Genomic DNA, 15,385 nt, shown 5'->3' with positions numbered 1-15,385 from the left:
GTGGCCGTTGCCAGTACCGCCTGACTGGCTCCTGTAGGATTTTCGAGCGAGATCGTTGCCAGTGCCCCTGGACTGGCTTGTGCGGGTGGCACATAAAAGACACCATTTCGAGCGTGGCCGTTTTCGTGCGGGTGACACGTAAAAGCACCCACTACACTCTCTGAGTGGTTGGCGTTAGGAAGGGCATCCAGCTGTAGAAACTCTGCCAAATCAGACTGGAGCCTGGTGTTGCCATCCGGTTTCACCAGTCCTCAGTCAAATCGTCCAACCCATGCTAGCATGGAAAGCGGACGTTAAACGATGATGATGATGATGATGATGAATAATAATAATGAAATTATTGTGTTTAGTGTTCAGGTGTACTACAACTGAAAGGTGCATATACAGTACACAGAATTATGTACAAAAATCAGTGCCTCAACAAATCCAGTCTGACCATTCAAGCATGGAAAAGTGAACATTAAAACAATAATGATGATGATGATTACATTTTCAATTTACCTTTTCTTTTATTCGTTCTGTTACATCATTGACGTCTCTATTAAATGCATGGATTTCAGAGTGATTCTCCAGTTCAGATCGGTATTTCTGCAAAGCCCCTTGCAGTTGCCGCCAACTGGAAAAATGTAGTACAAAATAATAAACTAAAAAAACAAACATCAAGAATTTCATTTTTGAACAAAAAAATTGTTCACACAAACTAAAAAAAAAAATGAAATATTGTATTAATAATTCTAATATCAATAAAATAATTTCAGCATTAATAGAATATTATAATTAATAATATATTGCATTAACAATTCTGGATACCTTTTAGAGCTTGTTTCAGTTGATACTCAAAGCTGAATTAACAAAGTTTATAAGAAAGTGGGAGCCTGAAGAATTCACAGATTAAATTCATCATCAACATTTAACATCTGTTTTTCTATGCTGGCATGGATTGGATGGTTTGGCAGAAACTGGCAAGTCCAGAGGCCGAACCAGGCTCTATAGACTGTTTTGGTTTGGTCTCTATAGCTGGATGCCCTTCGTAAGTGGTTGGCATTAGGAAAAACAGACTATGGAACCTGGCCTAGCCAGATCTTCTCAAGCTGTCCAACCCATACCAATATGGAAAACGGACATTAAATGTTGGACAGAAATCTCGGTTTTCAATTCTTGTATCACCTTTAACCTATCTTGTAATATATTTCCAGCATCAGGCTATTTTTAGTTTTTATCAACCTAGAAGCATAAATCAAAATTATACTAAATATTACAGTAATAGAAAATCTTCCCTATATTGGCAGGTAATCAAACTAAATTTATTCATAATATCTTACTCTTTTATCATATGATCTCTCTTTTCTTTGGCTTCTTTATTCAATTTATCAGCCAAATCACTGATGGACTGAATTCTGTTTTCATCAACCCTGATGCCCTAGAAAAATATAACCATAAAATATTTGTTCTGAGATTACACAGTTTCTAGAATTGAATGTGTTAATTAACCTACATCAAACACAAAATGAAATATGGTTCACTTGCATTTAGTGATTCTGCAAAGAAAGAGGCTAGAAAATGTCACTATAAAAGGCTGCTAAATGTAGAGAATGCATGGGAAAAGGAGAGCCTGCCTAATGTGGAGTCAACAGAGGGACTGGCTATTTGAATGAACAGTACCTTAGTAGATAAAGTAATTAAGGATAAGAAGACAGGGAAAGCTTCCAGCCTATCAAGAACCACCACTGAGATGCTTAAAATCTCTGGCGGAGTAGGATATAACCTGGTTATCTGTATAGTTAATCAAGTTGTGCACAAGGGAGTCACACCCAATGATTGGTGAAGTGAAATTATAGTCAGCTGCTACAAAGGCAAAGGTGATGCCTGAGACAGAAATAATTCCAGAAGCATCAAATTGCTGGACCAGGTGATGAAAGTCACAGAAAAGGTCATAGCTCAATTAATTAGGGAGAAAGTCAGCATAGATGAGATGCAGTTTGGAGTTGTGCCAGGAAGAAGCATAACTGGTACTATATTCCTGGTTAGGCAACTGCAAAAGAAATATCTAGCCAAGAATAAACCACTTTACTTGGCTTTTGCTCACATGGAGAAAGCTTTTGACAGGGTCTCCCGCTTCCTTATCTGGTGATCAATGCAGAAGCTAGGGATAGATGAGTGGTTGGTGAGAGCTGTACAAGCCATGTACAATGATGCTGCCAGTAAGGTGAATGTTGACAACAAATATGGCAATGAATTCAGTGTACAGGTAGGAGTTCACCAAGGATCAGTTCTCATCCCCCTTTTGTTTATCTTCATCCTCCAAGACCTCAACAGAGGAATTCAAGACTGGCTGCCTCTGGGAGTTCCTCTATGCTGATGACCTAGTTCTTATAGCTGAATCACTATATGACCAAGATGGAGAGAAAGAAAAAAAGTTTTGTTACAATTTCTGTAGAAGGACATAAGTTTCTTCATGGTCACTTGTAAGAGTTCGAAATGTTATAAGTAAAAAAGTATTTTAGCATAAATACATGTTTTTATGGTAAAGGATCAAGTTATGATTAGTTGCAAATTTGAGATGTCTTTTCTTTTTCTTGTAGGTGTTTTGGTCCAAATATGTTTTAGCAAGGTTTAGCCTTCTGGTTGTTTGACTTCCTGGTAATGTCATTTGTTTGCCAAACATTTCCATCCCTTGTTGACCATGGTAAAAAATCAAGTTCTGATTAGTTTGTAAGTTTAGTGATGTCATTTGGTCTGGTCTCAATAATTCTGTTTTGACAAAGTTCAGTATTCTGGCTGTTTGACTTCCTAAACTTTCAATCATGTATATATTTGTTATGATTTTCATTGAACAGGAAAAAACAGTGATAACCAAAAGGAAGACACATTACCAAATATCAAAATGCTCTAATTTAAGATAATACTTGAGTTATTTGTTGTAACTCAAAACACAGAATACTTACAGCGGCATCTTGATTGTTGACTTTCTTTAAAAGTTCCAAACAATGTTCATAGTCCCGTCCCATATCTCCAGCATTGACTAATATTTCCTGAAAATAATACAGAAGAGATTAAAATATGATTAGATAACAATATTTTCCCATCAATTTTAAATATTATGCTGAATCTTTCTTCCAAATTGCCCCTATTTTAGACCAACCAATCACTACCCTATTGTAATTCAGTATAAATATTAGATGTAGCAATCACATTATTACAGTAACATCCTGGCCTAACAAACAAAAAAAAAAAAAGACTAATGACTTCTTCACCAGAGAGAGGAACAAATTTATTTGGAAATATTTTCCAGACATGCAGAAAGATGGTTAAAGTAGCACAATGGCAATGTTAATATAAAATATAAAATTTTATTCTCAGTGGTTAGTTTTATTTATTAAGAAGGTTGAGGTCTACAAACAATTTTACCCTGATAGAAACAAGTTTTTGGAACTCGGTATAAATTAAACAATATGCAGGATATATTTATATTCAAGATAATCTCAACAAGGCCAGGCAAAGGCAAGTCTTAGAAAACTTTGGGAATATCATCAAATATATAGAAAAGGAAAATTAAATAACTGTTGTACATTATATAGTTTATCTTCTGCCATTTCCATTTCTATCAGTCAAATGACTGAAACAAGTAAAATAGTGAAAAAAAAAAGTACATTAGACAATGTAGTCTTAAATACGCAAAAGATAGGATTATCACATGATTGTCAAACTGATAATATGGTCCTGAGTGTACACCATAGGAATTTAAAGGAAAGAAAATGGAATAAACTGGCCACATCTTAAATCAGTTTGATTGGTACTGAACCTAGGCTAAACACAACTTTTGGCTAATTTCTTTGAAGATACACAATTAAAATTACCTTTTCTCTCATCCAAACATTCACTTTCTCAATCTGCTCATAGAAGCTAAGAAGATCTCGAGCTGCTTCCAATCCTTTGCCTCGGCTCTCTGCTGCATGCAACAAGTTGTTCCATTTACTGGTCATGGAGTTGATAGATTGCTGAATCTCTTGTTTTTGATAATTCTTCTTAATTAATGCTTCTCCATTCTGAATCATAATAATTTCAATTCAATAAAGAAAAAGGAACATGTATTAAATTTACAAGGAATTTGTAGCGTGAAGACAACAATTTGTGGAATCTTCAGGCAACACTTCAAAAGTGATCGGCAAAGTAAATTTAGTAATTATATTTTACAATATATATTGACTACTTTTTCACTCATTTGTTTTATATATACTGAATATATCATCGGTAAATCATAAATCTGAAAAAGAAGCACACTCTAAGTTATAGAGAAGTAGAGTATAAAGATAGATAAGGTTGGTCCATGGAATTACCCTGGGTTTCACATCCATAAAGTGCTTAACTTTACAGCATATCATCAGACCCCAAAACCTGTTGGGTCATAGCCTCTGTAGCAACTGGCCTCTCTAGAAAATGGAGGAGGAAAAGACTTCGTTACAGCCAACAACAGGGGATTGTCTCCCTTTGGTTGTTATTCGTAATCGACTCTTATCGTGTGGGTCCCAGGATGCCAGCAGGAATTTCCTGAAGTGCAAACAGGGTTCAAAGACTTCCATTCTGGTGTTAAGGATGTTCCCCGGGTCGAGGGAGTCCTTTAATATCTTCCTCCAATTGGCTATGTACAGTTTACAATGTTCAGTCCCATTTATGTAGGGGCCTGGATTTTCTAAGATTCTCCATGAAAATCCAAGACCCTACATTAACAGGACCAAGCGTTGTAAACTGTGCATAGCATAGCTGAGATGGAGCTGGAAATAGATGGAAAATAGTGGTGAGGAGGAATTAGGGTGGACCCTCAAGATACAAGGTAAGAAGAATTGAAAAGAGTGTGGGTGGGTAAAAAAGATGTAGGAGATGGCTAGAGATGGGGAATGAGTGAGAGGCTGAAATAGAATGATAGGTAGAGAAGAGTAGGGTTGATGGGTGAATGGTGGAAGGGAGGGGTAACCAATGATATATGATTTGTGGGGAGATAGTGGAGAGAAGATGATGACTGACAGCAGAAAGAGGGTGAAGAGAGACAGAAGAGTGAAAGTGAAATGGTAGAGAAGGAAAGAGAGAGAGAGAGAGAGAGAGAGAGAGAGAGAGAACTGACATGGATGGGCAGATTGTGAGTGTGCATGTGTTGGGGTAGAAACAGGAATAGCAAATGGGGAAGTGAGGCATACGGTGGAGGGGGAATAATTTGTTGGTTTGGTAGAGTAATCAATGCACAACGTAGGTGGAAAGGATATTATTGAGAATGAAGGCTAAATATTAAATGAACATTAGTAATTTGTACAAATTGGAACAATTTAAAAGAAATATTGGAAACAGACCTGCTTTGTCTTTTCTATCCTATCAGTGTTGGCATATATTTCTGAAACAAATGCTTGGTGTTTCTGCAGTTTCTTCAGTTTCACATTAAGATCAGTAGTATCTTTAACAACATCATCATCAACAGCAACTTTCAGCTTATCATCCATCCAGTTTTCAATCTATAATATAGATAATGAAGACAACTTTTATATTTCATAATATACTGATAGTATAATAACGAAAAAATGAAGCTCCTAAACATATTAAAAAAACAGTCCCAAGATTTCATTATTGGAATATACAATGTATCTTTAGGTTGAACTCAATGAGATCTGCAAGAACTCATTGAACTTAACACAAAGTTTAAAAGCATTAAGTCAATACCAAATAATCCCCATATCCTCCAGATAGTAAAGAAAGTCCAGCAGACATAATATTTCTAGAATATCTGGTAATTACTAATTCCTGACAACAGCATCAATTTATGTACACGAGATTATCAGAAAAACCCACAAAACATGCAAGGGGTATAAATTCACAATCTGTGAGCTCACAGAATAACATGATGCACCTGTCCATTAAAAATTACATATTCAACTAGAGGTTACCTCTGGAGATGAAATGGTCAAGTTGCACTAGGTTGAAAAACTTGTTAATGTAAACGATAGCTACCAGTGACTGGTTTACATTCTGAATGGCTTCATCTAAGAAGAAAAGGTGGCACTTTCAAGGACTACGATTGGTGAGAGGAAGGATGGAAGTTATTCTGAGTCCAATGGCATGGCCTAAATGCTTACAATAGAGTGGACTCTGCTAAAGTGCCCAAAGGCCAGGCAGGAGTATTAAACTAGGCAACATACAAGTGATCCTTTGGTTCACTGAGGGATCCTTTATGCTTTTGCTTGACTTTGCCAGACAAAACCCAACAAATCTCCCTCAAATCACAGCCTTCAGTATTACAAGAGAAGAAAGAACATTCTAAATATTATAGCTGTAAAGACATGCCTGGAAAAAGATGGGACAAATATGGTTGGGATACTTTTGATCATTGATCTGCTCCGTTAGGACTGATCAGGAGATAAAAAAGAAACAAAGATGAAACATGATCCAGAGCTAATATGGTTAAACAATATTGTTTAACCATACTTGATAGGCGTGGAGGCACGTGGCTTAGTGGTTAGGGTGTCAGCACCATGATTGTAAGATTGTGGTTTCGATTCCTGGACCAGGCGACGTGTTGTGTTCTTGAGCAAAACACTTCATTTCACGTTGCTCCAGTCCACTCAACTGGCAAAAATGAGTAACGCTGCGATGGACTGGCATCCTGTCCAGCTGGGGAACACATACGCCATTGAAACTAGGCCCATGAGCCTGGCTAGGCTTTAAAAAAGGGCGCATTTAATTTTATACTTGATAGGCAGACCCAGCTAAAGAAGATGAAACCAATGCACAATTCATTGAGAACCAGTCACATTATTCTTTCATAACACTTTACATTTCATATGCAACAAAATTACCTCATCTTGGTCTCTTTTAAAACGGAAGTAACCTAAGGAATTCTGCAGATTTTCTTTCCTGGCATTACATTGGTTTTTTATGGATTTTCTCCTACAAAAGGAAAAAAATAAATAAAAGATTAATACATAAATTATGCATATATTTAGTATGTATAATAAGATTAGATCTCTTGATTATTTCTCTTCAAGACAACTATCTGGACAATCATCTATATTTCCAAGATTGGGTATTCATGAGGGTACAATATATTGTAATAGAGTTACTTTAAACAAAAATACACCTAAAACTATAAAGTCAAATGTTCTTCAATCTTATATGAACTGCAGCATGGTATAATATCAATTAAGATGATATGACAGCCAAAAATGTTTTATATTTCTGATACCTCTGCAGAAATGAGAGTATAAAGTGGTATTAAGTCCTAGAATACATGGGATCATTATGATAGTGGAAAATACTTTATGTAATATATCTTGGGGCAGCTAAAAAACATTCCATGAGCATAGCTTGGAACTCATAAATCTCCAAGCTATGCTTATGCAATGTTTTTTAACTGAACAGTGTTAAGTAGGCTTTAATTAAACAGTTGTCCAGTCATCTCTTAGTACAAACTGTCCTGTTTTGCAGTAATGAAGGAGCCTTTATGAAGTAATTAGACCTGCTAGAAACAACAGCCCAATATCTCTAAGATCACACCCTAGTATGTTAAAAATAATAATATAACACTCCTGGATACATTATAGCTGAAACAAAAGATGGGATAGTCAATGCCTTTGATGAAAGGTCAGTTTAATCAGGACTGACCTGTGGTTAAAGAATAACCCCTACATCCTTATAGTATCCATTTATAACTACATGGAGTAGGTCAGCAAAAGACTTTGTGAACCAAAAGAATATTTCTATGCCTGACTTTAAAGAAATAGCAGATAAATCTCTTTAAACCACATTCTACTTTGTTAAAAAAGGAACATTAGAGACACTGTCTTGAAAAAATAAAACAATAAAAAAGGTGGTCATGCCTGGAATGCCTTGGATCTTAGTGCTACTCTAATATGGTTATCTAGCTGGAAAATAATAAATTATCAAAATAACAGAAGAAAAAAAATGAGAAAATAGAACAAAAATGTGAAAAATACCTTTTTATGATGGCTTCCAATGGCGCTTCAATGTCAGAAGATACATGTTTATTTTTCAGCAGTTCTTTAGCTTGGCACTTGACACTTTCCAACTGAAAACAGGTGAATAGAACTATAGCTAGATAGTTAGAGAAATGATCAAGGTCAATTCTTTTACAGTATGAACAATTGGAAATTACAGTTAATTAGTTAATTTCTTTGTTCAATTCTTCTAGTATTAAATGAAGTTAAGAATGCACACATTTACATTGTAAATTTTTTTATATAGAAAAGGAAAATGCCTTTTCAAATAACACATACTTTTTCATCCTGAGCAACAACCAAATTTTCAAAGTTTGCATGTTTACGAGCAAGAGTTTCTGCTTCTTCTACATTCAGACCACAATCAGAAGTGTTGAGAGAAGCCTGAAACGAAATTTTAAAATGTGATGACAATTACCAAATATGTCCAACCCATGCCAGCATGGAAAACAGATGTTAAACGACGAAGATGATGATGTTATTATAACACACAGTCACAAAATACAGAAAATGTAAAAATATTCTTATATACATTTGATGCCTTCAACAGCAATCTATGTATTTCTGATTCACTTCAGCTTATAAATTCTAAGTCCATTTGAATATTTTCAAATTTACAATGGAATTATGAAAATGTCTTCAGCAGACCCAGCAGTTGAATGTTTGAAGTTTCTACTCAACTATAAAGTTTTAATCATAATAATAAAAAAAAAAATGAAAAAATCCCACTTATGAAACAGCATTTTGTACAGTGGTAACTAAACAGGGGTTTCTGATATTATCTTTTCAGATCCAAATTAGTTAGAAGTATCAATAGTCTTAACACAATTCTAAATTGTTTAATGTGGGAGTATCTATCTACTTAAATAGTCATTCAAACAATTAGAACAGAATCCAAATTGGCCACAAATTACACCTTCTTAACAAGTCTACTCAAGACGATAGGGTGTGATTTGTTATCCAAAATTCATCTCAAGTAAATGTTTGAAAATAGACAGGTTGATCATTGTTGAAATGCCTTTCACAATGAATCTGCTCAGTCAGAGCTGAGCTGGAGCTAAACAACAACTAGATCATAGTTAAAATAATTTTCTTTATGTAACATGTTAACTGATAGACAAATAGTTTACAATAAACCGATAAGTTATCTTAAAAAACAACAACAACAACAAAAAAAACAACTAATAAATAAAAAATATTTAGCTGAAATATTCTAAGTGAAAAATATGTGAAGCGAAAAAAAATTCCATACCTCTTGAGAAGAAGCAATTCTGTTTAATTGATTGGTATCTCTTAAAAAGACATGCAAACCATGAAGCTGGTTGTTGTATTGTTTGCGTTTTTCCCACAAAGTATTAAGTCTGTCTTGAGTTAAAAGAATTTGATCAACCTTTTCCTGAATCTGAGGAGGAAAAATAAAAAAAGGAAACTTTTTTCAAGGCAAGGAACTTTTGTGCCAAGTATTTCTCTTTCCACAGTGGAGCAGAATCACTGCAGAGTATACAGTCATTATAGAAGTGTGGGTTCACAGATAAAATACACAAGCCCATCGAAAATGTACAGGCTCACCAGAGGGAAACAAACTCGTGAAGAAGCACATTCTCACAGGTGCATTATGTTACACAAACAATCTGCTTGAAATATTGTCTTAATCACATAATACTCATGTTAAATCAACAAAAAAAGAACATCAATATTTTCCATGTTAACAATCAAATCTTTGATCAAATGGCTCTAAACAACAGAATATGATTAGTAGTGAATCTAAAATGAGGCCATGTATGACATGTCTCTACTGTAGAGCCCAGGTATCTTTCCAGTGTTACTAGGACCTACAACCTCTACATTTATATGCATCTTTAAAGATCTATAAGCAGTGGAACAGTCAATTAAATTTTTCTTTGAGAACTGATGTGGCTTTTATTTACAATTGAATTGAAGTTTATTTTTGACTATGTAAAGCACAAACCAATTTTTGTAACACAGAGTGAAATAGAGGAAATTTCCTACAGTTTGTTACTGGTAATAATTTACCTTCAGAAAGAAGGTCAACTTCAGTGAGATTTGAACTCCCAACAAAGAAATGAAACTACAAACTCTAAGACATTAAGTCCATCATTCCCCTTGTTCATTTACATTTAAATAATAATTGCTTTATTGGCCACAAAGACCCAAAATGCTGGGGAGTGTATTGGGGCTTCAGATTGAGAAAATAGCAAAATAACAAAAACAAGAAATAACAAAGAAACATCCAAAAATGGAGGTAACTCAGGACCAATCAAGGAAACTCATAAATCTGATTTCCCTGAAAGCCACAGTCAAGTATCTTTTCCAAACTGCTATTCTCCAATTTACAAATACAATATATAAGAGCAAGCCCATTATCTTGGGCCAGATTTGATACTCCCACTAAACTTTCAATAAATTTATTGGGCAAGAGAATTCTAACCCTAACCCTAACTCCCTCTCCACCCTTACTTTCTTCAAGTGAAACTTGAAGATGCCAAAGAAAACGTAGCCAAAAAGGAAAGGTGTCTCAGTCCTTTCATTTGCATCCAACACACAGTTTCTTTCACCACAGCATTTACCTTTTAATATTAATAAACTATAGAAAAATCATAGATACCTCTGCCTTTGCATAATGTTTATTTTCAATCATTTGGGCTCCTTCGTCAGCAACTTGAAGAAATATATCCTGACGAGCATCAATCTCAGCTTTTAGTTCATTATACCGGTTCTCTAATTGAAGTACAGCTTGTAAATCTCTAACTTGAGGTTCAGAGCTCATCTCCCGTTCAATTTCAGAAGCCCAACCAAGAAGTTCTCGCACCTTTATAACAGAACAATTAAACAGTTTGTAATGAAAATACATTAAAAATTACACATCGAAATTTAAGGTATCCAGAAATCAAACAGTTGTCTTTGACATGGTTATCTTTCTTATATTGTGATTTTATAATGTAGCAAATAGAATATTTCTGAAGAATTGTAAATATTTTGAAGATCCATGCAATGAAAATAATTCTAAGACTTAAACATGATACCAAAACCACATCAGAAACAGTATACAGCTCTTCGATACACAGAGAGAAGTAAACAATTCACAGATGCTGCAGAGAACGGTAAACAGGTGTAACGTCACAAAGAATAGTCCAAAGATAGACGGAGAACATGAAAAATTTCAAGATATCACATAAAACAATTTAGAGTTCCAAGAGAGGAGCATAAGCACTAGTACAGACTTCCAATAGTTCACATGGAACTGTACACACTGGAAAGTAGTACAAAGTTCCTAGATTAATGTGAAATTGGTATAGTTCCAAACCCATATGGAAATGGTACACAATGGAATTATCAACTCTTCTCATGAATCTTGGCACTCTCTCAAAAGGAATTTATTTCTGATTATCTTAGCAATAAACAAATGCTAATTACTCTGTAAAAAAATTTACAAAACATTTTGTTGCCAGGGCCCATGGACTGGCTCTTGTGCGGGTGGCACATAAGATGTACCATCCTGAGCGTGACCGTTGCCAGTACCGCCTGACTGGCTTTGTAGGGTTTTCGAGCGAGATCGTTGCCAGTGCCCCTGGACTGGCTCTTGTGCGGGTGGCACATAAAAAACACCATTTCGAGCGTGGCCGTTTTCTTGCGGGTGACACGTAAAAGCACCCACTACACTCTGAGTGGTTGGCGTTAGGAAGGGCATCCAGCTGTAGAAACTCTGCCAAATTAGATTGGAGCCTGGTGTTGCCATCCGGTTTCACCAGTCCTCAGTCAAATCGTTCAACCCGTGCTAGCATGGAAAGCGGACGTTAAACGATGATGATGATGATGATGATGATTTTGCTAGTATTTTGTGAATCACAAGGATTCATAGCATCATTGAAGTTTCTGAAGAAATAAACAAATGAACGATAAGCTCTTTCATTCTGGGATAAGATTCTGAAATTGACTAATTTTTTACTGTGCAATGTATTGAACTCAGTATTGCAAACTAATTACAGTGAACTTGTAAGCAAGCTTCTATACAGGACTAAACCTTAAAAAATTGCAACTAAATCTTTCTGAAATACAGCTTCCAAAACTGGTTCAATACAAAGGATAAAGTAATTCTGAATATGCCAGAAAAGAAGACATGATTGAAGAATAAATACTTGATACATATTTCTCTCACATGTTTGAATATCTTGAGACTGACAGAAGCTACAACTTCACATCAAAGCATTCTGCAAGTCAAGTATTGCAGTCCATGGGACTAACTAATTCATCTTCTCAAAACTGTTGCCCTTCTGTCGAAGTTAAAAATAGTTACTATTTCTTTTTTTAAAAATTTATTTCTAAAAATCAGGTAGAAAATTCTAGATAAACTTACTGAAGTCTGAAAATGATGGTAATTAGCAGCTGCAGCTAGTTTCTCTTTGCGTAATTCTGCCATTTCTTGTAATTCACTCCACTTAGCAAGGATTTCTTCCTTAGAATTAATAATGCTATTTCTTAGCTCCTCAGAAGTATAGACTTTTAGCAAATGAGAAGAATCATCCATCAGTACTTGAAGCTGTGGAGAGAGAAAAAAGTCATTGGCATGCAAAATATATGTCTCACAAGACATGCAACACTTCTTGGAATAAAAGTCTTGAAATTATTCAAAAGTAGATTGACAGGAGAAGTTGATTGAACTGAACTCTATGATCGAGGAGAACATGGTGGTAGTTGATAACTGCATTTTACCTGTGCCTCTAAAGCCATCAGATCATTTTCAAACACTTCATGTCTCTTTTGGTAACTTGCAGTTGTTTGCATGTCTCTGCCAAGGTCATCAGGAATGCTGCTTCGTTTTTCCTGCAAATATATTTGCCAATATTAGCATTTGAATCTCCATAGTAAATAAACAAAAGAAATAATTTCTTATACATAAATGAGACCTTCTAATAAATATTCGTTCATGGAACTGCTGCTATTTGTTTGGTCATTTTATTCAGCTAAACCATTAAAACATTCCTATATTATTTTAAAAGTATAATAGTGATGATAACGAAACCACACCCAGTGACTGAGTGAGCCCAGTCCCTACTGAGTGATCAGAAGAAAGAAGTTATAAGTTTCAGAATTTCAAAACAAATAAGAAGCAAATTTCTTCTTGAAGAACATTATCTGTCACATAGTAATTCTCTCAAATGGACAAGTAGTTACTTTCCAGTTAAAGTAGGACAAAACTAGAGTGGATTGCCTTGCTAGAAGAAAAATGTTTGTAGTAGAATACCAACTCACAACGCTGCATTACAAATGGAAACGCCTTAGTTATCTAACTACATTTAACCTGATAGATTCTTACCTGGATTCTATCGAGAGCATCAGCAACATCGCGACTGAAACGGTGCAGCTGACTTGCAGCACGCAGCTTTTCTTGACGTGTTTCTATCTGAACCAGCAGCTGATTCCAAGAGTCTCTGCAAAACAAAAGACATTATAGATAAAGTACTGAGATATTGCAGTAGAAACAAACACAACACAAAAAGGCCAAGTCAATCAAAAATTGAATGATAATGATGTAAACCAATGAAAATAACCACAAGACCAGTAGGTCATCATCATCATTGCACTTTTCCCTGCTTGCACGAGTGAGAAGAAATATGTGGAGGCAGACTTTCTCTGGCTGGATGCCCTTCCTGTTGCTAGCCCTCATGTTCCCCCCCCCCCGACCTAAGCATGTTTTCACAGAAGATAGGAAATGAAGAACATTTGCATGACAGTAACACAGGCTGACAAATATCACAAGGCAAAAAGACAGCGACACACACACACATATGTAGATACAGCAGGCTTCTTCCAGTTTCCCTTCTATCAAATCCACTGATAAGGCTTTGGTCAACCTAGGGCTATAGCAGAAGACACTTGCCACACAGTGAGTCTGAACCTCAAACCATCTGGTTGAGAAGCAAACTTCTTACCTACACACAGACATGGGTGCACCTAGGAATAGTCAGAAAAATTTGATTTTGGAATGGAAACTTTTGCAGTATTGAAGGTTAAGATCATTTCTGTTTCATTTCCTGTAAATATTAATACAAGATTAATGTTTGTAGGAGTGGATTAGAATCAGCAATTTACAGAAAATGTTCTTTTATGAACCAAAAAGATGAAATACCAAGTCATCTTTGTAAGACATAGAAGAATGTAACCAAATATTCCAAGTTATTTTAATTAAACTTATTATTTCTGCGAATCAGAAAAAAAAAAATTCAACTTTGGAGAGGAACAATAAAATCCAACTAATTATCATTTCTATAATTTTGAAAATTAAGCTGCTTAAATTATTATTTAAAAATAAATTCAAATTATCCCAGAAATTAAACAAAACAAGGGTTTTTAAAAAAAAACTTCTTGTCGAAAAAGATTATACTCCTTTCACTCTCTCTCTCTCTTGACCTCAACTTTGATATCGGTTGTAGCATTAGATATCTTAAGTAGATTTTCCAAGCAATTAAACAAATTGTGAAATTTAATCATGCAGTTGAAAAAACATTTATAAACAGAGCTAATTGTAACATAATATTGATGGGTGATGGAAAGTTCGAACAACTCAGACTTTGTATAAACTGTCGGAATAGAAGCTTCAGTTTATTATAATCTTAATAAATTCTGGATTTGTTTTTTTTTTTTGGAGGGATATTTTATTCATCTTAGAATTCAAGATTTGTCTTTAAGCATGACAAGAGAAAACACACTCACGCTAAACTTTCTTGTTTCTTGCGAACTTCATTGGCATATGGTCCATCTCCTTCTATTAATAAGCCAGCAAGTTTGTCACATCGATTGAAACGTTCAACACCTGCTTCAATATTCCACTTAAATTCATCAAATTTACCTTGCAATACCTGGATAATATAAAACATTGAAGTAGTGGTAAGAAAATTTCAACTAAAAAAATATCAAGGCTTTTTAAGTAGATTACCTTTCGGGCTGTGATGACTTAAGTATATGAATAAATTGTATGTGAGTTATATGAAAAATATAAAAAAGGTTCAATTATTAAGGGAAAACTAGGAAGCTTGAGATTTTTAGGATATAGTAGATAGGGTACATATTTTAAGGATTGTGCCTTTCCAAAGATTTTCATAACGTAAATCAAAATGCCTTCAAAATGTTTTGGAATCAAAGCTAAGTTGTGAAGAGAATAAAGAAGGTTTGTATATTCATGACCATCAATGAACAAATATAAAATAATCTTGAAAATTTATAAATGTTAATTTCCGACAAATGAAGCCAAAAACAGAAGTAGATAAAACCAACTGAATAAATCTGACAAATTTCATTTGGAGATATAAAATAGATTGCTAATGTGATGATTAAAAACATTTAAAACTTTACTCAGCTTATCTTTTAAC

At 34.8% G+C, this 15,385-nt stretch overlaps 1 protein-coding gene across 1 annotated transcript in view; it reads right to left on the bottom strand.

Moving 5' to 3' along the window:
- LOC106868373 (spectrin beta chain, non-erythrocytic 1) overlaps positions 1-15,385 on the bottom strand; it is a 183,489-nt gene that overhangs the window by 57,946 nt on the left and 110,158 nt on the right. The window contains exons 44-57 of the mRNA XM_052970308.1: positions 14,730-14,875; positions 13,333-13,447; positions 12,729-12,839; positions 12,373-12,555; positions 10,624-10,827; positions 9,250-9,399; positions 8,277-8,381; positions 7,977-8,068; positions 6,840-6,930; positions 5,343-5,501; positions 3,858-4,046; positions 2,946-3,032; positions 1,323-1,420; positions 502-616 (exon numbers count right to left, since the gene is read on the bottom strand). Coding sequence (XP_052826268.1) covers positions 502-616; positions 1,323-1,420; positions 2,946-3,032; positions 3,858-4,046; positions 5,343-5,501; positions 6,840-6,930; positions 7,977-8,068; positions 8,277-8,381; positions 9,250-9,399; positions 10,624-10,827; positions 12,373-12,555; positions 12,729-12,839; positions 13,333-13,447; positions 14,730-14,875 — 1,845 coding nt within the window. The remainder of the gene's footprint in view (positions 1-501; positions 617-1,322; positions 1,421-2,945; positions 3,033-3,857; positions 4,047-5,342; positions 5,502-6,839; positions 6,931-7,976; positions 8,069-8,276; positions 8,382-9,249; positions 9,400-10,623; positions 10,828-12,372; positions 12,556-12,728; positions 12,840-13,332; positions 13,448-14,729; positions 14,876-15,385) is intronic.

This window comes from Octopus bimaculoides, chromosome 9 (assembly GCF_001194135.2).
Source record: "Octopus bimaculoides isolate UCB-OBI-ISO-001 chromosome 9, ASM119413v2, whole genome shotgun sequence".
Classification (NCBI taxonomy): domain Eukaryota; kingdom Metazoa; phylum Mollusca; class Cephalopoda; order Octopoda; family Octopodidae; genus Octopus; species Octopus bimaculoides.
The sequence above is the reverse complement of the archived record's forward strand: the minus strand, read 5'-3'. Positions and strand labels throughout refer to the sequence as shown.